This window comes from Camelus bactrianus, chromosome 8 (genome assembly GCF_048773025.1).
Source record: "Camelus bactrianus isolate YW-2024 breed Bactrian camel chromosome 8, ASM4877302v1, whole genome shotgun sequence".
In the NCBI taxonomy this organism is placed as follows: Eukaryota; Metazoa; Chordata; class Mammalia; order Artiodactyla; family Camelidae; genus Camelus; species Camelus bactrianus.
In genome coordinates, this window is record NC_133546.1 from 8,056,696 (window position 1) to 8,077,670 (window position 20,975).

The 20,975-nt window shown below is 42.3% G+C and overlaps 1 protein-coding gene across 9 annotated transcripts in view; it reads right to left on the bottom strand.

Annotated features, from left to right (window-relative positions):
- Positions 1 to 20,975, bottom strand: part of SYTL3 (synaptotagmin like 3) — a 78,334-nt gene that overhangs the window by 42,750 nt on the left and 14,609 nt on the right. For 8 of the 9 annotated variants that reach the window (XM_074368068.1, XM_074368069.1, XM_074368063.1 and 5 more), the window contains 3 exons: positions 19,277 to 19,910; positions 17,322 to 17,540; positions 7,532 to 7,596 (listed from right to left, as the gene is read on the bottom strand). In XM_074368068.1, coding sequence (XP_074224169.1) covers positions 7,532 to 7,596; positions 17,322 to 17,540; positions 19,277 to 19,386 — 394 coding nt within the window. In that variant the 5' untranslated portion in view covers positions 19,387 to 19,910. Of the gene's footprint in view, positions 1 to 7,531; positions 7,597 to 11,305; positions 11,458 to 17,321; positions 17,541 to 19,276; positions 19,911 to 20,975 lie in introns of those variants that run through there. The other variant, XM_074368070.1, reaches the window with a different exon arrangement.

The window sequence follows — 20,975 nt, forward strand, 5'->3', positions numbered from 1 at the left end:
TATTCACAACAGCCAAAAGGCAGAAGAAAGCCAAGAGCCCACTGATGGATGGATGAATAAACAACATGTGGGACATACATACAATGGAGTATCATTCAGTCTTAAAAAGGAATAAAATTCAGACGCGTGGCTACCACATGGATAAACCCTGAGGACATGGTAAGTGAAATAAAGACACAAAGGGACAGATACATTTTGATTCTACTTAGGAGATACCTAGAGCGATCAAAATCAGAGAGACAGAGAGTAGAAAGGTGGTTGTCAGAGGCTGCAAATGGGGGGCGGAGGGGAAAGAGGAACTGTTGTACGGAGGAGGTACAGAGCTTCAGTTTTGCAAGCTGAGAAAGGATGGTGGTGATGGTTAAAGAACAACAAAAATTTACTTAATTCCTGAACTGTACGCATCAAAATGGCTAAAATAGTAAATGCTATATTATGTGTATTTTACAAAAATGAAAAGAAGAATGTGGAATTCTTCAATTTAAAATGATTTGTTTAAGTATATAAGTGGTTTTCTAAAAAACGGATTCATATAAACAGATAGCTGAACATCCAAGTATCACAATATTCCCTGGAAACTACCCTAATCAGTAGTTTGGTCTAAACACACAAACCATGAATTCTTTTTTTTTTTAAGTATGCATTATTTTATTTTATTTTATTTTATTTGTTTACTGAAGGATAGTTTACAGTGTTGTGTCAATTGCTGGTGTACAGCATAACAGTTCAGTCATACATATACATACGTATATTCTTTTTCATTAAAGGTTACAAGGTATTGAATAGCCTTTTCTGTGCTGTGCAATAGAAACTTGTTGCTTATCTATTTTGTACATAGTAGGTAGTATCTGCAAATCTCGAACTCCCAATTTATCCCTTCCCACCCCCTTTCCGTATGGTAACCATGTTTGTTTTCTTTGTCAGTGAGTCTGTTTCTGTTTTATAAATAAGTCCATTTGTCTTCTAGATCCACATATAAGTGATATACGTAAACCAGGAATTCTTAATTCAGAAGTCCTATTCAGTTCAATTATTTCACCTTGATTTTCCATTCTGTTCATTTAAGTAGGAGAAATGATGATGGATAGTGCCGTGGCCATGATAATTTAAGGCCAAAGATGTGGGTTGCCTAAGACGGCCTCATCACCGCGGGGTGGCGGACAGAGCCCAGAGGACAGCGGGAGAGGCAGAGACACAGAAGTGGTCCTGGGAGGAACGCAGGGGCTCAGAAAGCCGGGGGTGGGGCGGACTCTAGTCTCCTGGCAAATATTTGAGATACAAAATATATAAATCTGGGGTGAATTGATAGATTCAAAGAAACTTGGGCAATCTAAACAGCTCAGTTTTTGCGTTGCCGCTGTGGACAAAGCCAAAGGCATCATGAAATCAAAGCTGACTGAACTCGGGAACCTGCCTCCGCAAGACTGTTACCCTGAAACGCTGGTGAAAACAAAAGGCTGGAGGTGAAGGACTTTCTTCACTGCATTCATCATAGTCTGACTTGATGGTCTGTTCTAACCGGTTTAAAAGCACCATCTACAAATCTGTCAGGGCTGTGACAAGCAACCCAGTCAGCTGGGAAAAATCACTGCTTCTGAACATCACTTCAGCACACACCCTTTCACAGGCGTCTCTTTTGTCTTTCCCTCCTAAGCAGAGTAGTAAGAAGAAAATATTCAACAAAGTAAGATGCCACTTTTTTTTAAATAAGACAAAAGCATACACAGTATTTGATACCTGGAAATAAACATAATTTCATAAAGACACTCTCTCATGAAAATAAGCCCTAGGCATTTGTAACGTACAGATCAGCCTTGCAGGACTGTCTGAACTGCAGGCGGAGGGCGTGGGGGGACTTCACTGAGCCCACAAGGAGAGAGGCGATAAAGGTAGAGTCACTCAGTACTTACTGGTACCCACTTCTCTTAATTCACGAGCCTGAGTGTTTCAGGCCCACGTAGCCAGTCGGATACCGTCCTGATGGCCCTATGATCAGATGGACCACATCCAAGAATAAAACTCTGAAAAGTCACACAAAGAACTAATCATGCTCACTACTGGGAGGGGGAAAGAGAAGTTATTTCCCTTCATAATTATTAGACATAGTGAAGGGAAATATGTATATTTCCTGGTTAGGTATACAGTGGATCACTGAGACCATCTTTCTGCTTTTAAGCTCAAATATCAAGTCATAAAATGTCATGGCTGTAAAAATTAAGGGGAAAAAAAATGAAGTAAACCATATGCATGTACAGCAAGGAGCCAGAAGAGGGCACTCTCTTTATGTGCTTAGCAGACGCCAAAAGATTAAGATAGGTTTCAGTTAGGTTTCAGTTTGCTTTCTAGTTATTAGTGATCTAGAAAAGCTCCACCCCAATTGTTCATTAAATTCGCTCCTTTGCCTGTGCCTCTCAAACTTAAAGTGAATAAAAAGAATCATCTGGGGACTTGTTAAATATAGTCAGCCCCCATGTCCATCAGTTCTACAACTGTGTTCAACCAACCTTGATGGAAAACTTTCACACATGCACACACGCAAAATCCAGAAAGTTCCAAAAAAGAAAAACTTGAATTTTCTGTATACTGGCAACTATTTACTTAGTATTTACATTGTCTTAGGTATTATAAGGAACCTAAAGTACAAGGGAGGATGGGTGTAGGTTAGGTAAATAATATACCATTTCACATAAGAGACTTGAGCATCCTTGGATTTTGGTATTGTAGGGGTCCTGGAATCAATCCCCGATGGATATCGAGGGACGTCTGTATACATGCCCCAGCCCCACCTGGTCCCACTGAATCAGGAACTTTGACTTTAATCTGAAATAGCTCTCAGCTGATCCTGGAGCAGGGGCCTCAGAAGCCACAACAAGACCCTCTGTACAGAGACTGCCAAATGCCTGAGGGTGAAGGGGCGGAGGCTATGGTACCAGAACGGTCAGGGAGCAGCATAAAGACGCCCTGGATGCCCTAGAAAATCTGTGCATTTTGGTCATTCTGAGGCATAACAGATGAACTGCAACAATGGTATATAAGGAATTATTTTAAGACAAGACAACTAAATATTAAATTATAACATCTTACAGGAAAAGAAAAAAAAGCCAGTCTGTAATCCAGAAAAAGAAATTTTTTAGGAAAGCAAAATGTTTAAATACTTTTCATGTCATCTCCCTGCAAAATAGAGAACTGGGGCTCATGGGTTTTTATGTTTTAAATCTTTTTAATAGTTAGAAAATTAGCACAACAAAATGCCACAATTAATATCTATTGTTCTTCATTGGATTCTTACTTACACCTTATTTATTTTCAAGGAAATCTGGGGAGCATTTATCTTAAACGGTACACATCCAACAGGACCATTAAAAGAGATAAGTAAAAGCATATAAGCGATTGGGTGACAGAGGGCATAGTGATTCCTGGAATTACTTCACTTGGACACTATGTTTAGCTGTAGGTTTCTGGATGCCAAAAAGGAAAAGAATGCTAAGTTTTCATTCTTAGGTGCCTACTTGGTGCCACCATGTACAGTGGGCACTTCTACGCATGACATCACCTTTTACCTTCAAACAGCTCTAGCCTTACTTCATTCATTCACTATTCATTCGCTCATAGCTCCCACCCTCAAAGAATTCAAAATCTGGGTGTGGTATCCACATGGTCAACTCCCTGGGGCTCAGGGCTGGGTACAGGTGAGCAGTGCCCCAAAGCTGTGCAAATCACTGGCCCTGGGTTATAAACCAATGGAAAAGGGAGTAACTGCAGAACAAATTGAGAAAACTGATGATTAGGAGAAGAAAACAAAATTAGATCAGGCCTCCTGATGCATTGAAAAGGGTTAAGTATAAATAAATCATAAAAATTAGAAGAAAGTAATGTGGATATACAACTGATGGCAGGATAAGGAAGGTGTCTCTAAGCATAAAAGCAAAGAAATTATATAGGAAAGGGTAGATTTACCCACCAAGAAAAAAAATTCTGTATGTTAATAAACATAAAGATACATAAGTAACCAATATGACCAAGAAGAGCAAATAGCCTTAACACATGAAGGACATCTGCAGAAGGTCAAAAAGGTGGAAAATATTCAATCTCATTAGTCATTAGAATTCAAACGAAAACAGTAAGTGACCATTCTGGACCACCAACGGGGTTTTAGCAAACTGACAAAGTTGTTGCTTGTCTTAAAGGATAATTTTTACTGGTGAGAAAGGTACAACCTTTCTGGAGGCAACGTTTTTAACCTTTCCTCTTGACCTGTTTCTAGAAATATTCAGAGATGTGCCAAAGATTTATCTACAAGTGTGCTCATTGCACTTTTATTTATCATTTTAATAACATTATAAACTCCCTAAAATGTAACAGCAAAACTGGAAATTCTCTAACTTTACAACAAGTTGGCTTTTTTCTTCACCTCTCCAAACCTTAAAAGCCAACTTTGCTAAAATTGGGCAATAAGGAAACGAGGCACTGCCGCATTTGAGGAAGTCTTGCAGAGAAGGAAGGATTTTTTAAAATTTTGTTTGTTTGTTTTACACCTCAGGAAAACAACAGACATTGAAAAGAATGATTTATGCTGAGGGCTGAATTTCATTCCTCTCATTTTTCTTACTGATGCCTTCACTCTTGTGGAAAGTCACTGGACAGGAAGGAAAACACAGTGAGTTGGTCTCAGTTCTTTCCTCCTCCCTTTATCGCAAGTAAACCTGCAGGATAACCTACTTCTACTCACCCAGAAGAGTGCGGGAAAGACGAGGTGGTACCACTCCTGGGCATGCATGCACATGCACACACGTGTTCTAGCCTGCAAATTAATTTCTCTAATGGAAATAATGATACTAAAACCTCCAACGATGTATTTTAAAAATTCCAGGAGACGTCTTTGCTGAGTTGGTATTGAGAAGTAACAGAAATTTCACTCCTGAGAGTCTTATTGTTGAACTAGGACTAGAAGTGAAAAAAAAACCGCAAATCTATCCACCACCTGAAGACCCCAGCCTCCAGGCAAAAAAGCATTTTAAAGAAACAAAACAATAAAACATTTAGGAAGACTCCATGCTGCCATTGCTCACCTGCACCACATGGATGCGGACGGTAGTCCCAAGAGGGCAAAAACCGGTACTTGGAGAATGAAAAAAATCTTAGATATTGCACAATTCAGTAATGAAAAACCCAAACAACCCAATCAAAAAATAGGGAGAAGACCTAAACAAACATTTCTCCAATGAAGACATACAAATGGCCAAGAGGCACATGAAAAAAATGCTCAATATCACTAATTATCAGAGAAATGCAAATCAAAACTACAATGAGGTATCACCTCACACCAGTCAGAATGGCCATCATTCAAAAACCCACAAACTATAAATGCTGGAGAGGCTGTGGAGAAAAGGGAACCCTCCTACACTGTTGGTGGGAATGTAGTTTGGTGCTGCCACTATGGAAAACAGTTTGGACATTCTTTAAACTAAAAATAGACTTACCCTATGATCCAGCAATCCCACTCCTGGGAATATCTCTAGAGGAAACTAATTCAAAAAGATACATGCACCTCAATGTTCATATTAGCACTATTTATACTAGCCAAGACCCAGGCAAGACTTGAAAGCAACCTAAATGTCCATTGACAGATGACTGGATAAGAAGTTGTGGTATACACACACACACACACACACACACACACACACACACACACACACACACACAGGAATACTACTCAGCCATGAAAAAGAATAAAATAATGCCATTTGCAGCTACATGGATGGACCTAGAGATTGTCATACTATGTGAAGTAAGCCAGAAAGAAAAATACCATATGGTATCTCTTATATGTGCTATCTTTTAAAAAATGACACAAATGAAATTATTTACAAAACAGAAACAGACTCACAGACATTGAAAACAAATGTATGGTTATGGGGGGGAGGGGGTAGGGAGGGATAAACTGGGAGTTTGGGATTTACAGATAAACCCATATATAAAGTAGATAAACAACAAGGTCCTACTGCATAGTACAGGGAACTATACTCAATGTATTATAATAGACTATTACATGAAAAAGAATATCAAAAAAGATATATGTTTATAACTGAATCACTTAGCTATACACCAGAAATTAATACAACATTGTAAACCAATTACATTTCAATAAAAGAAATCTTAGATGTTGCAATGGTCTGTGGTATGCTCCAAAAGGCCTCAAAACATAAACAGGTATATAAGACATCTGGGATGTGAAACTTTCACGGACAGGTAATATTTCGGCAAAAAGTGTTAACAAGACTGGAGACCAGAGAGAGGGAACTAATGAAAAAAAGGATTAAGAAGCACAGATCTGGATAAAATCATACACACTTGCTGGTTTGTTTTTTTTTTTTTTTTTTTTGCTTGAGCACTCCCATCAGTCTTCAGCATCCCTCCAGATTCCTAATAAATTCAGCAGAAACATCACTCTCCTTGAGTAAGAAAGAGTCAGGGCTATAGTCCAGGGGAGAATTCACCACCGACTAAGCACAGACCTCGATTAACAGTGTTTTTATAAAAGCTGGACATCGACATTCAAATGAATGGCTTCCTTTCTGTGCCAACACACATTTATGGTTGAGGCAAAATAGCTTATTTCTTCATCTTAAACTGTCACTATTTTTAAAGGTGTTTCCAGCCACCCCATTCCATCTGAGTCAGTCTAGGCTCTCCTGTGTGCAGTCCCCACTGTCACACAACACAGAGGAGGTGGCTACCCATGTCACCACCATGAACAGATGGGACTACAGAGCATGCAGGCTCCACTTGATTGTGATAACACGGGTGTGCACCTTTGGGGGATAAGTCATTCTCTTATCTGTCCAGTTCACATCCTCCGACACGGCACTTCTGTATCCTCTCCATGGCCTTGGGGCCCAGCGACTAATCACACCGTTATATCAACTTTGCAAATACTTCATAAGACATTGGTGGTACACAGACCAAATACATGCTTCCACCCACATAATCATATGTGCTTCACTTCATAATCATCAATATCTGCTAAACCCTAACACAGTTCACTCACTGTGGTCTTCGGTTATTCATTTTGATCATGAACAAGGTTTTGTGCTGAAAGGAGCTAACAAGATTTTAAAAGCGCAGTTTCTGCTTGTGAAGAAAAAGAGAAAGGCATAAGTAATGATATAATATGAGGAACTTTCAACAACTGTGGAAGAGATGTACAAAGCGGTGTTTCAGAGGAAGGAGTCGTCACTTCCAGAGGCAGGAAGTCAGGGAAACTTCACGGAGAACAGAAGCATTTCAGCAGGTAGAAATGGGGGTACAGAGGGAGCCCCCAAAGCAAAGATGGTGACTGCATGAGCTGAGGAGCAGAGATAGGACAGTTTAAACAAAAGGAACAGGAGGACTGACCAGAGGAGGACTGACCAGAGGCAGAGGCCCATATACCTCGCCTTGTTAAGTTTTTCACATTCAAAAATCTCAACACCAAGTATTTTTAAACTGGGGCTATATCATTTTACTTTAGTAAACTTTTAAGAGCATTTACCTTCAGTTGGAAATTTCTTGGCTCGTTCCTCAAAGAACCATTCTCCAGTTTTTATTTTCACATTTCTGGAAAACAAGCAGAAAGGAGGCCTGAGAGAGAGAGATGGGCGGGGCTGTATTTGGCGCATAAGAGGTGGGGAGATAATACCACGAAATATTAGTCTGGCAAAGGGCCTCAGAGTTCCAATCCCTATCCTGACAGATTCCCATAGAGGCTGAGCGATCTGCCTGGTAAGTAGCGAACCTGGGAGGTTCTGCTTGGGCACACCTTACCCCAGAGGTAATATGTATATAACATACATATTAACCTGTGTGTGTGCCCGACATAATAAACATATGAGGAGAAACAAAACTGCCATCAAAATGATCAACTTACGTTTATGGTGGGGAGCAACGGCATGAAGGATAATCAACAAAAACTCACTGCTGTCTGCTTGGTTAAGAGGGAGAGCATCCTCGGGCTGGGTCAAGGTCAGGTGGAGTTAACCGCAACACTTACCAAGAGCCAACAGAGCAGATTCACCTAAGAAGGTTCCTGGGAGGACCTGAGCTCTGGAGTATGGGATCAAAGTGCTTCACTGGAGATTCAGGGGCCACTTGAGAAACAGGGGACCTCACGTGGGGCAGCCGGTCTGACAGTGGCTCCCTGGGCATCGCTCCATCCCTGCATCCCCTCCCGTTGAAGTAAGAGGCAGAGCCCTGCTGAGCCCTTTGTGAGCTCACTGCTTGAAACTGAACTTCCCAAACATGTTTTACTCTTGAGAGTTTCCAAATTTCTGAAGAAATCCCCCCTCAACCTCAAAGAACTTCAGAAAGGCAGAACTGTCAACAGTCTTTCGGGACATAAATAGTTAAACACAGAGATACTATAAATTATTAACACCCTTAAAATAATGTGCCATAAAACTTGTCCATTCCTAGGTTATGCAAGTTTAAGAAAAATTAAAACTTCAACTTATGGCAAATTCTCTTCTATAAAGTACTTACTAAAATACACTCTCCATTAGGTTCTTTTAGGCCATATATGAACTCAAATGGAATTTTTAAATGCTTACAAAGTGGTAAGTTTACAAATATATGCCAATCTACATTTTTTTTAAAAGAAGTATCCTATCTCTCTGTGGGGCTTTAGTAGTTGTCAAAAGACATCAACCAACATCCTCCCCTTTATCTGCTTAGAAACTTTTACATTCTCTGATTAGTATGTGAGTGATTATTCTCGGTGCCTAGTGACTAGAACAAGGAAAACATATGCAGAGCATTTATTAATTCTGATAAATGAATTCTGATAATCAGTCACTATCATTCAGAGTCAAAAATACATAAAATGTGCAACTGTGATATGTCTCCAGAGAGACAGGGAAAATTTTCCATCCATAAAATCAGAAACTTGGATATCTAATCCACTGAATTGACACAAAACCCTTGAAGGAGAATTCAGCATCTCAACGGACATTTTCCCCTCTGGTACTTGAAGACAAGCAGAGGATCAAAAACCAAGAAAGTTTGGCGAGATTAACAGGGTGGTGAATTCATGCTCCTCTGAAGCACCACTCCTGCCAACTGCTCTGTTTCTGAGGATGCTCCATCCATCCTTATAAGCAGGACAAAGTCTAAGAATTACATCAGGAGAGCAGGAGAGCAAGATCAAATGTGGAAACAAGGAGGCCTCCATCTGATAATAAACTTCACTTTCTGATTTTTTTCCCTGGGGGTGGTGACCCTTTCAACGAATCGACTCTCTCACACGCTCCAGCCCGTTACCCTGTGACCACAGCTTCCATATATGAGACAGGTGCTAGGAGGGGGCAAGGTCTCAGATTGGAAAAGGGATCCGAGCTAAGAATTCAGCAGCCAAGCAAACCATGACTCTCTCTATGGTCAGCTGAGCTAGGCAGACACAGGCCACCACGGAGGAGTAAACACACCTGTTTTTGAAATACACAGTCACGGAAGAGTGGAACCGCTAAGGGGCGGGGAGAGAGGAAGGTGAAAACACCTGAATAAATCAACATTTTACTGCAAAGTCCTCTAGCCCAGGTTTCAGAGCCTATCCAAGAAGCAGGCAAATTAAAATATTGGTCTCCTAGTGCTGATCATCTGACGTAACCATCTAATCATCTAATTGAATCCCAACTGATTACCTGTGAAATTCAAGCAGGAGCTGACTCAGCAGCGACAGATTTGGACACAAACCCACAAGTCTCTTGGGCTTATCTGTGACGAAAGGATGGAAGGATGAAAGCACCCCGGTCCTCAACTACACAATGACAAGCACTTTTTGCATTTGAGGCTCTTTCCTTTGAGAACTAGATTTGCTCCCCATAAATCCTTCCTGCAGAATCAGCTGCTTCATAAGCATTCACAAGGGCTCCCTGTCCACACAGATCCCAAGTCTTATAAGGAGGATCATTTATGGCTAACTGTCTAAGCCAGAGGTGAGCCGATCTTGCAGTGGTGCCCCTTGCAGTGTCTCTGTCCTCATTATGGCCAACACAGGGTAGCCTGACTCCCAGGGACCAAAGGAAGCATTATTTCTTTCCTGACGACTCAATCAGAATTTGGCTACAAAAACTTCTTGGAAATTTTTCTGAGCTCAGCAACAGATTAATGTCTTAAAATTTCTCAAGTAGAATCAGGACTGGCTTCTTTAAAACGTTTTTTATCAATTGATAAATACATCCAGAAAGCAAAATCCAAGAGTGGTGGAGAGAGCAGAAGATACAGTCAGAGACTTGAGTTCTGTGTCTGACTTTCCACTGACTCTGCTTGAGTCATCACTATCAATGCCAAGCTCTCAGTGCATCAATGGCTCTTACTTCTGGAGATTCCAGCATCCATGTTCATAGCCCTGAACTTTGCTAATGCTGTCATTCCATTAGCAAAAGAGAAATAACTGTTGAAAAGCACTTTGCAAATTCTAGCATACAAATGTTCAGTAGTAATACGATGAGTGGAGGACCCTAACAGAAAGATAGTTTGACCTCATTACTATCAGCAAGCAGTGAGCCAAGTAAGCCTGCTGGAATGCATTGTTACTCTGCATCCAAAGTACTGGCTTCTGCAGGTGGGTACGCTATCATACCCATGCTTTATGCTCCAAGAAAAGTCAGCATGATTCTCTAGAGTTACTTAATGTATTTCCACCACTCAATGAACAAGAGGTAGAAAAGTTGGTCTGCACACCAGGATTCTTTGAAAGCCTAAAGACACACATCTCCCACGTAGATTTGCTCTCCAACCAGTGCCCTGATGGCAGAGAAGTCTCAAGAAAACCTTGGTGGCTTACCAACAAGCTGCAGAAGCTCCAAATGAAGAAGCCAAATATTATACAACTGAGATCAACCCAACTTCTAACTAGCTTGTCCAACCGCTTGGTAATTCTCAGCTAAAACAGTCCTGTGCACCCAAACAACTGAAACAAATTTGTTTTACTTCAAATAATTTTGCATCTAAGACGGTTTTTAGTTACAGACAAAACAGTTGAGGTTTCTTTCCACCCCAACCAGTTCTGTTGATCTGATTTCAATGTTCTTACAGGAAAAAAGACTGATCATTGTGATTAAATCCGAGGCAACGAGCAGAGGAGTCTGAATCAAGATGAAGATAAAGAAATGATTTTTATCAAGCTGCTACCACCATTTCTTGCAAAACATGAATAACTCCTTTACTTGACCACAGAGGGGAGGCGGGTCCCCCTCCCACCCGCACCATATTCAGTGCTGCATCTACAGCCCCGAGCACAACTGAGGCACAGGGTGGGGCTGGCGAATACCTGTGGGTTGGTGAGTGAATATTCCCACCGCTGCAGGGAGCACCGTGAGGACAGAAGGGATAAGGCAGGACCGACATCGGTGGAGCCAAGGTGGCAATGAGGTCTGATGGCGTCTTTCCCTCTAAGCGGGTGGGAGCGGGGGTCCATGCACCCTGAAAACAGTACTCTCAGTGAAATAAGCCAGTCACAAAAAGATGGAACTGTGTGATTCCACTTATATGAGGGACATAAAGTAGTCATATTCATAGAGACAGAAAGTAGAATGGGTACTGCCAGGGGCCTGGAGGGAGGAACAGGGAGCTGTCTAACAGGTACAGAGCCTCAGTTCTGCAGGATGAAGAAGTTCTGGGGGGGAGGGTACAGCTCAAGTGGTAGGGCGGATGCTTTACACGCACGAGGCCCCAGGTTCAATCCCCAGTACCTCCTCCAAATAGAAATAAATGAATAAACCCAATTACCCCCTCATAAAAGAACAAGCACAACAATATGAATGTATTACCAAGCCAGGTTCGTTTGCCCCAAGCACAGCAAGCTGAAACGCTGAGACGCCCAGGTTTGCAGCAACGACAGGGAGTGGGTCTCAGACCCACTTCCCAAAGCAAGGGGCTCAGGGTATTGATGGGATGAAGAATAAAGAAGAAGGGCGGTCTGAGCGAGGGGAGCTTGGGGAAAAGTGACTGGAAAAAGGTGCCGGCATCCTCGTTCTGCGCAGGCGTCACTGGGCTACAGGCCTCTGCACGCTGGAAAACAGGTGCTCGGCCTGACCCGAGGGTGGAGTTTTCTGCCCTCTGATGTCGAACAGTCACGGAGCAGACACACATGCATGCCCAGCTGAAGGGGCAGTGGTCGCATCCAGTCTTAACCAGCTCAGCTAAAACTAGATGCAGCTGACTCCAAGTTCCTGGAAAACAACTCGGGCAAGCATCTTACTGTTTAAGCCACTTGCTGTTTGAAGGACATGCGAGTCTTTTGTAAAGGACCTTGATTAGCAGGTGAAATGGATTTGACCAATGATTACCCACAGTCTTAAATGTATTTAATGCTGCTCAACTGTACACTTAACAATGGCTAAGATGGCAAATTTCTTGTTATGCCTACTTAGCCACAATTAAAAATGATTTTTTAAAAAAATAAAACAAGCAAATCCAAGAGACAGGCAGCTCAAAGGAACTTTCCTTATTACATACAAATCAATGTGGAGAAACTCAGACCCAGGAGTGTATTAGAAACTGTTTTTAATTACAAGGATACGAAAAAAACAATGAATCTAGTACATAAAATCCAGATGATCGGGGTGGGGGTATAGCTCAGTGGTAGAGAGCATGCTCGGCATGCACGAGGTCCTGGGTTCAGTACCTCCATTAAATAAACAAACAAACAAACAAACCTAATTAATTCCCTCCCCCCACAAAACCCCACAAAATCCACATGATCAATAAAGAAATAAAAATAAAACTAGCCTCAGATGTCTCTGTCACATTAAATTGTAAAAGACAACAATATGCATTAACTGAACTTTGAGATGAAAAGTTGGGGCCCCGAGATTTTAAAACCCAGCAGAGTCATTACTCAGGAGGGAAGGCACCTGAGGGAGGTGCCTCAAATAGGCAACGGCTTAGAACACATGCTACCCATGTGCTCTTCCGGGAAAAAATTCTTTGGCGAGGCACTTTAGTTGACAGAAAATGAATCAGAATAAAGAACCTGCAATTTGGGAAATCATGGTCTCAGAGGTATCTGCACTCGTGAGACAGTACGGGAGCTGAATCATCTAACGACAGTAAATCCACCCGTGACTTCTGTCTGGCACTGGAGTACACTCTTGATCTGGTCTGTGGACATGGGTCTGTTGTTGCAGAAATTCTATGAACAAACGACTGGAAAGAACCTACAAGTCTGTCTGGTACCCCGACACCCCCAGTGCCCTCAACTCTCGCCTCTATTTCAGCCCAGAGCATTTACGAAGGTGGGACTTCACCACCACGCCCAGTGCCAGCCTGGGGAATCGGCCTCCTGGCAATGACCTTCCTGCAGGGCAAAGCGTTTCCACTGAACTGAGTAAGGGGACAACTTCAAGTATGAACAAAAGACTTCGGGATGCGGAAAGCTTACTCATCTCAAAAAGGTTTTAAAAGCAAGACCCGCAGTGACGAATCAAGTGCTGACCACAGAAGAAATTTCAGCTTCAACAAAAGGAATGATACTCAAACTACTGTGAAAACATTTCTGTTAGCAAGCACAAGATACACCTTTCAAAAATAAACTTTTTCAAAAAGCATCCTTGAAATTTCTTTTTTACTCTGTGTTTGGTAATGTAAGGCTTCAAAGACAATTAGACTTTCACCTGCCTAGTCCACCTCCCTTGTCCCCTCCTGAGTCCACCCTGCAGAGCACGGAGGGACTTCTCTGTGGCTTTCTTGTGGTGAAGTGTGTATGCTCTCCCCACCCCCGCCCCATTTCCCACAGCCTCCAATCCAATCTCTTCTGAGTGACTTTTAAGACCTTGTCCCCTGGGGCGAGTCTCCCAGCAGGCAGGAGAGGGCGGAGAAGGGAGATCTGGTTCTAGTCTCACTGACTACGTGGTCTTGGACTATCTAGCCTGTGTCTCTAAGCCTCAATTTCTTCCCCTGGAAAACTGGGGTAATAGTAATAGCTGTCATGTACGATTGTTTTCAGATTTAAATAAAACACTTATGTAAAGAAATGCTTAGCACAGCCTCCCACGTGGTGAGTGGTCCACATCTTCCCCATGGTGCTCCCTCTTCCTGACGATGCCCGTCTCCTCTCTAACCCCGGCCCACTTCCAGCAACGTTCCCACCGTGGGTGATCTGGGAAGTCACCTCAAGTCAGCCCTCCCTCACCTCTCCCTCCCCTGGGCTCCCGTGACCCTTAGCAGAAACCTAGGGGGCCTCCTGGACCCCAACACAAGCTCAAGGCCAGCGCTGGTCACAGGCCTTTCACACTGACTGCAGCAATCTCTACATCGGTTTTGATTAAAAAAAAAAAAAAAAAAAAAGCTACCCTAGAGCTTCCTCTTTCTTGATTTTAAAACCTATTTTCTCCTCCTGTTCCCATAACAAATCTGTTTCTTAAGGAACAAGCCTCCAGCTGAGAAAGAAGAGGGAGGAAAATGGGTCAAAACCCCATCCAGGTTGCTGCTCATTTGTGACAGTCAAACACCCTAAAGTTTCTTTCTTTTTTTTAATTGAAGTACAGTCAGTTACAATGTGTCAATTTCTGGCATACAGCACAATGTCCCAGGCATGCATATATATATAAAATATATATATGTATATATACATACATATATTCAAACACCCTAAAGTTTACTAAGCCTTTTCTTTGGTTTGGCAGCCCAGAGCGGACACTGGACAGAGAGCAGGGAGCTTCAAAGAAAGGAAACAGAGAAAAAAGACAGGGGGTATGTGCTGTTATAAATTATATATGAGCTCTCTCCCACATGGTTTCCTGTGCCAGTTCACTCAGAGCAACGCAATTATCTTAGGTATTTTGAAAAGCATCCTTATTTCAACATAAGGAAGCTGGGGTTTTAGAAATCACACTGTGTGCTGACAGGGGTGAAGTTACAACGCTCCAGGCACCGTGCCCTCCGGCGTGGAGGTATCAACAGGACTGGGTTCCTGGGAGGTGGCCTCAGCCCTGTCCTCCTGTTTTGATCTTTAGCTTATAGTTAACTAGAAGAATATAGAAGTTATAGTTAGAAGAAGAAAAAAGGCTGAAGAGTTTAATACCTTATCACGCACTGTTTATCATTAGACAGCAAATACATTTGGTTGACTGAAATAGGGGATGAAGATCTCAGGGCCTTCCCTACTCTCTCCAGAGCCCAGAACTGCCTGAGCACAACAGTATTGCCTTTGTCTTTTCCTCTCAAGCAAAGTAAAGCCTGACTGGCGTTGGCTCTGGCAAACCGGGGAAACATGAGATGCCCAGAGGTAACCTTGATACACGTGGGTGGGGCTTGGCCTGTTTCATGATGGGAGGCCTCCCCATCAGGAGCAAGGAAATCTGCTTGACTGACTCACCTTTGAATGAGTGACTGATTGAGATCCATGAAGCCCTGCAAAGGGCTGGGAAATTTAAGGAGATTAACATCAGGGTGCTGATAAACACAGTTCTCCTGATTTAGGGGGAGAGAAAACCCAGCAGCTAGGCACACACTGTGTCAGCACCCCTCACAGTCTCTGTCCCCTGGGGCACTCTGCATCTGCAGCAACATGTAGAAGCTGTTTTCAGATGGCAGGGTCTCTGATTACTCTCCTGGACTTGCAGCAGGCAAACGTCTCTCCCTTCCCACAAGTAACGTGATGTCCTTGTACACACGCTTCCCCAACAAACAGAAACACCGCCCGTGTTTTCAGGCAGTCAGTGACCAGCCCAAACACTGTGAGATCAAGCCAAATATGTTCTTTATCAATTTCAAAATTTCAAAATTGGTTAAAAAAACCAATGCCATGTTCAAAAAATTTTTCAAACCTCACAACACCAAAAGATTAGAATAAATGTAGACTGAGTCGATCACTAATAGAAAGCACACCCATTTCCTTGGGAGAAAATATTTGCAAATGATGCAACTGACAAGGGACTAATTTTCAAAATATACAAATAGCTCATACAGCTTAGTATCAAAAAAACAAACAACCCAATCCAAAAATGGGCAAAAGAACTAAATAGACATCTCTCCAGATGGCCAACAGGCACATGAAAAGATGTTCAACATCGCTAATTATTAGAGAAATGCAAATCAAACTACAATGAGGCTTCACCTCACACCAGTCAGAATGGCCATCATCAAAAAGCCTACAAATAATAAATGCTGGAGAAGGTATGGAGAAAAAGGAACCCTTCTACACTGTTAGTGGGAATGTAAATTGGTGCAGCCACTATGGAGGACAGTACAGAGGTTCTTTAAAAAACTAAAAATAGACTTACCATATGATCCAGCAATGCCACTCCTGGGCATTTAGCCAGAGAAAACTATAATTCAAAAAGATACATGCACCCCAATGTTTATAGCAGCACTGTTTACAATAGCCAAGACATGGAAACAACTTAAAGGTCCATCAACAGATGACTGGATAAAGAAGATGTGGCACATATACACAATGGAATACTACTCAGCCATAAAAAGAATGAAACAATGTTATTTGCAGCAACATGGATGGACCTGGAGATCGTCATTCTAAGTAAGCCAGAAAGAGAAAGAAAAATACCATATGATATCACTTTAACGTGGAATCTAAAAAAAGACACAAATGAACTTATTTACAAAACAGAAATAGACTCACAGACATAAAGAACAAACTTATGGTTACCAGAGGGTAAAGAGGGTGGGAAGGGATAAATTGGGAGTTCGATATTTGCAGATACTAACTAGTACATATAAAATAGATAAACAAGTTTCTACTGTATAGCACAAGGAACCATATTCAATATCTTGTAGTAACCCCTAATGAAAAAGAATATGAAAATGAATATATGTATGACTGAAGCATTATGCTGTACACCAGCAACTGACACAACATTGTAAACTGACTATACTTCAATAAAAAAGAGTGCAAATTAAAAAAAAAAGCACATCCATTTCTTTATTAGAGCATCCAATACAGGTCAGCTTGCCTTCTTCAAAACAGCCTTATTTTATGAAGCTTTATAAAAAACTGCCCAGGACCACTCTGATACTCCCTATGTTACAATTCATTCCACTTTTCCTGAAAGAGATAAATTAAGCTCTAAGAAAATAAGACACCTAGTTAAGAAATTGAAATGAATTTTAACTCCTAGGTTAGCTGATCCTTAGCCATTACAAACTTTTGTAAATTAAAAAAAAACATTTTTTCATATAACCAAATGTATTTTGAATTACAATAACTTCCACATCTAGAAAGGCAGCTCCATATTTAGCTCTGGGTAAAACTGTAGCGAGAGAGTTTGACGGGGACAGCTGTCGTTCTCAACGGTTTGTCCCCACATCTCCACGCCCCCCATCCTCACCTGTCCTCAAAGCACACGGTGCACTTCCAGGCGCGGGTCCTCCTCAGGAACACTCGGCACTCGGAGCACACGCGGTGGCTGCAGCCCTGGCACACAGCCCCCCGGTTCAGCAGGAGCCCCAGGCCCCGCTGGCAGCGGGCACAGGACTCCTCTTTGTACTCCTGGCTGGCGCCCTTCGAGCCTTTCCACCTGAGATGCTGCAGGTGCGTCTTCAGTTTCCTGTGGCCCCGGAAGTTAAATAATAAGGTACGACTGAGAGGGAGGACAGACGCCAGACAAACTCCCACGTGGCAAGGGCCCCAACAGCACCATGTGTGGCAAAAGAGAAAGACTTTGGCATCCAACATCCCCAGGTTCCAACACGGCCGTGTGGACCAGGATCTCACACGACCTCTCGGAGCCGAGGCTCAGAGGTCCTCTCGACTGTGAAAGCCTTACCTCCCAGTGTTGCTGTAAGGATTAACTGGCAAAGCATAAGCACTACGCCTGGCACAGGAGTTAGCTGCTGTTCATCCCTTCATGCCCAAAGGGCATTATAATGGTAAGCAAGAACAGGAAAAGAGGACAAACACAGATAATGGCATCAATTCTAATATGCAAGGCAGGGAAAGATCTGTAAATACACAGTACACACGCCTGCTGTTGTTGTAAGTTACCCCCTAAAGTTATTTAAGTGATGCTATGCTTGCTACTGTTTTTTAAGGGTAGTCAGTTACTTTCAGTCCCCATTTCCCCAGGACAACAGCCCTAGTGCAGAGGGACACACATTGGACCCCAAAAGGTATCATTAACAAAATACTCTCTCATGAAATGTCTCTGTTACTCACTTTTAGAAGAGAGAAGTTAATCCCAAGAAACACACTGACATCCAACTTTCAGGATTTGCCCTAGAATCAGTACCCTTTGGAGCAAAACCTTTTACCACAGTATCCATGTTTCTTTGTTAATAATGAAAATGGTGTTTTTAAGTCACTGAAAGATTGTTACTCATCAAAGAAAATTCCATTTTGTTCAGTGTATTTTATTTTTTTTAGTGGATTAAAATTCTAAGTACACTTAGAGAGCTTTGGGATAACTGGGGAGGATAGATTGTACCTTCTGGTTAACCAGAAATTTTCTCTCAGTCCTCAAACATTTAGTTGTCCAAAGTTTCCTTTTACATGTTTACTTTTCCTGGCAGACTCTGAGAGAGTTCTGCCGTTAAAAAAAAAAAGCAAACCAAAAAGCCTACTCTGTTTACTTATTTTCTAGCCCACCCATCCTCCACAAACACGATAAACAAAACCATCACCATATTAAAGACAAATCTTGACAGCTAACAACAGACACCGTTTTGATGGTCCAGCCCTGCTTTACTAAGGGTTAACCAATGTCAAACAGCGGGTGCAGCTTAGAGGCAGAGAGGAAAGAAGCTCTCTGTTGACACATCGGTCAGGGAGCAGGCTGGGCAGGTTCAGACTTTATCCCCTCCTTCCCTCAAAGCCGGCTGGGAACCAAAAGTGAGCGAAGAAAAAGACAGGAAGGGACTCCAGCAGATTTGCTGTTTTTAAGGTGCTTTCTTTGCGCCTTCAGTTACCACCAAAAATAATTTAGGAAAATCCTCAGCCAGAGGGCTTTCCCTGGAAGGGGGTATGAGAAGTCTGAAAGTGTCCCTTGAATTATTCCTGCAAAGTAGGCAATTGGACAGGCACACAGGCAGGCAGCAACCTTATCACCAAAAGGCATTGTTTTTAAGGAAAAACAAAGGCAGGATTTCCCTCACCATCCCCGATGCTAAGTTACACAGCAGAGCTCATCTCCCCCCCACAGCCCTCCCTTCCCACACCTGTCAGCCGAGAGGCTGAGTGGGAGGCCGGCAGTGCTGTCAGCAAGGAGCAATGTGCCGATCAGAAGCAGCTTCCGAGCAGGAACAGCCAAAGTCCCCAAGAATTCCACCCATTTGAATGGCAGCCTACCGTATCCTTTCCTCCTCGATGTTTTGAACCACCCGGTCCCGGTACAGGACCTGGAGAATCACCTCGCGCTCTGACTCCTGGAGGGAATTCAGGGTGACTTCGTGGGCCATCTCCTGTCTCTCCTCAGACCCACGCTGACGGTCACTCCATGGTCTTGTGCTCCTGCCCCGCGGGTGAGCGCCGAGAGTCCAGCAGCAGCTCCGCGTGAAGCACTCCCTCTCTTATTTCACTGGCAACTATGTTGCTTGTGGTTTTGTTTTTTGTTTTTTTTTTTTCTTTTAGACTGTCACCTTCCTGGGGAGAAGAAAGTCCCCAAGAAGCTGTCCCTCGGCTGAAACTGTCGCTCTCAGAGCCTCCCGCCACCTGAGGAGCCCTTTCACTGGGTCCTGCCGCACCCTCTGACATCCGTCTAAGTCAAAAGCATATCTTTTTTCCTGAGGTTTTCCCAGAGATTGTTACAAATTATGCAGGGCTCCAAGCAGATAATTTCTGCAAAGCAAAAATAATCCCCAATCTGAGGCGATTTTACAAACAGCAGTCAGAAGAGTATCGACGACTTCCAGAAGCTAAACTTCTCCTTTAGATGTTTTCAGGTCAGCAGTGATGATCATGAAAAGCCCAGCCAGGTCAATACCTGTGGAAAAGACAACAAGCATGGCAGCATTCCCCTGGCTTGTGCATCTCCGCAGTGTTTGTTCAGAAAAGACAAAATGTTCTACACGGACAGGTCTTTGCATTTTCTGCCATGATGATAACATCGGATTTTAAATTTTATTAAATTGGCTTTCTCATGTTTCTAAAAGCATCAAGCTCCCACACTTGAATTTTTCTAATACAAATTCTGTACCTTGAGTGACCAGATGCATAAAGGTCCAGGTTTAGTGTACATCATCTTCATTGAAAATACATTAGAAGAATCATGTTCTCAACTGCTGTTATTTTTACTATTAACTTCAAAACTCAAAAAAAATTTTTAATCAATTAGGGATGTATAAAAGGATGTCACCACAACTTCAATCTACCAACTATTTATGGTGTTTAATGGTTTTCAGCAAGCGCCTCCTGCATGGGGATCTTGCTTCTGTTTAAGGCTCATTGGCCGGTTCTGCATACTTGCCTCCTACTTTCTTTTCCATTGGTGACATTGGACACACATCACCTCCAATCTGCTCTTCCCCGCAACCAAGAAGACAGCACTGAATTAATAAAACACTGGATAGATGCATATCAATGAAAAGCAGAAAATGTAGATCTAATCGATATACTTTCCTATAGAGACATTTTGTCATCAAATCTACATGACTCCTTTAGTAATAATACCTCATTTCAATGCTTCAGAAGCTAAACTCCCTTTGTTCAGCATCAACAGAAACCCACATTATATTAATTTATGATCCATAGTAAATCAGCGAATGAGAGGTTAATAGAGCCCTAAGGGATCATTTTCTTTAAGCAGAGATTCTTAACCTTTTTCCCTTAATCTTTGGTCATCTGCTAAGCCTGTATATTTAAACGCGTAAAATAAAATACATTAGCTACAAAGAAAACTGATTATACTGAAATTTTAAAAAATTATAATATGGTAATATACGCGTTCATGGACGCGTAAGATCCAGCAGGAATCTAACAACTACCGTAACTTCAGAGTAGCGATGATTGTAAACAATAGTTTGAGGTACCTGCAACATACAATGTGACA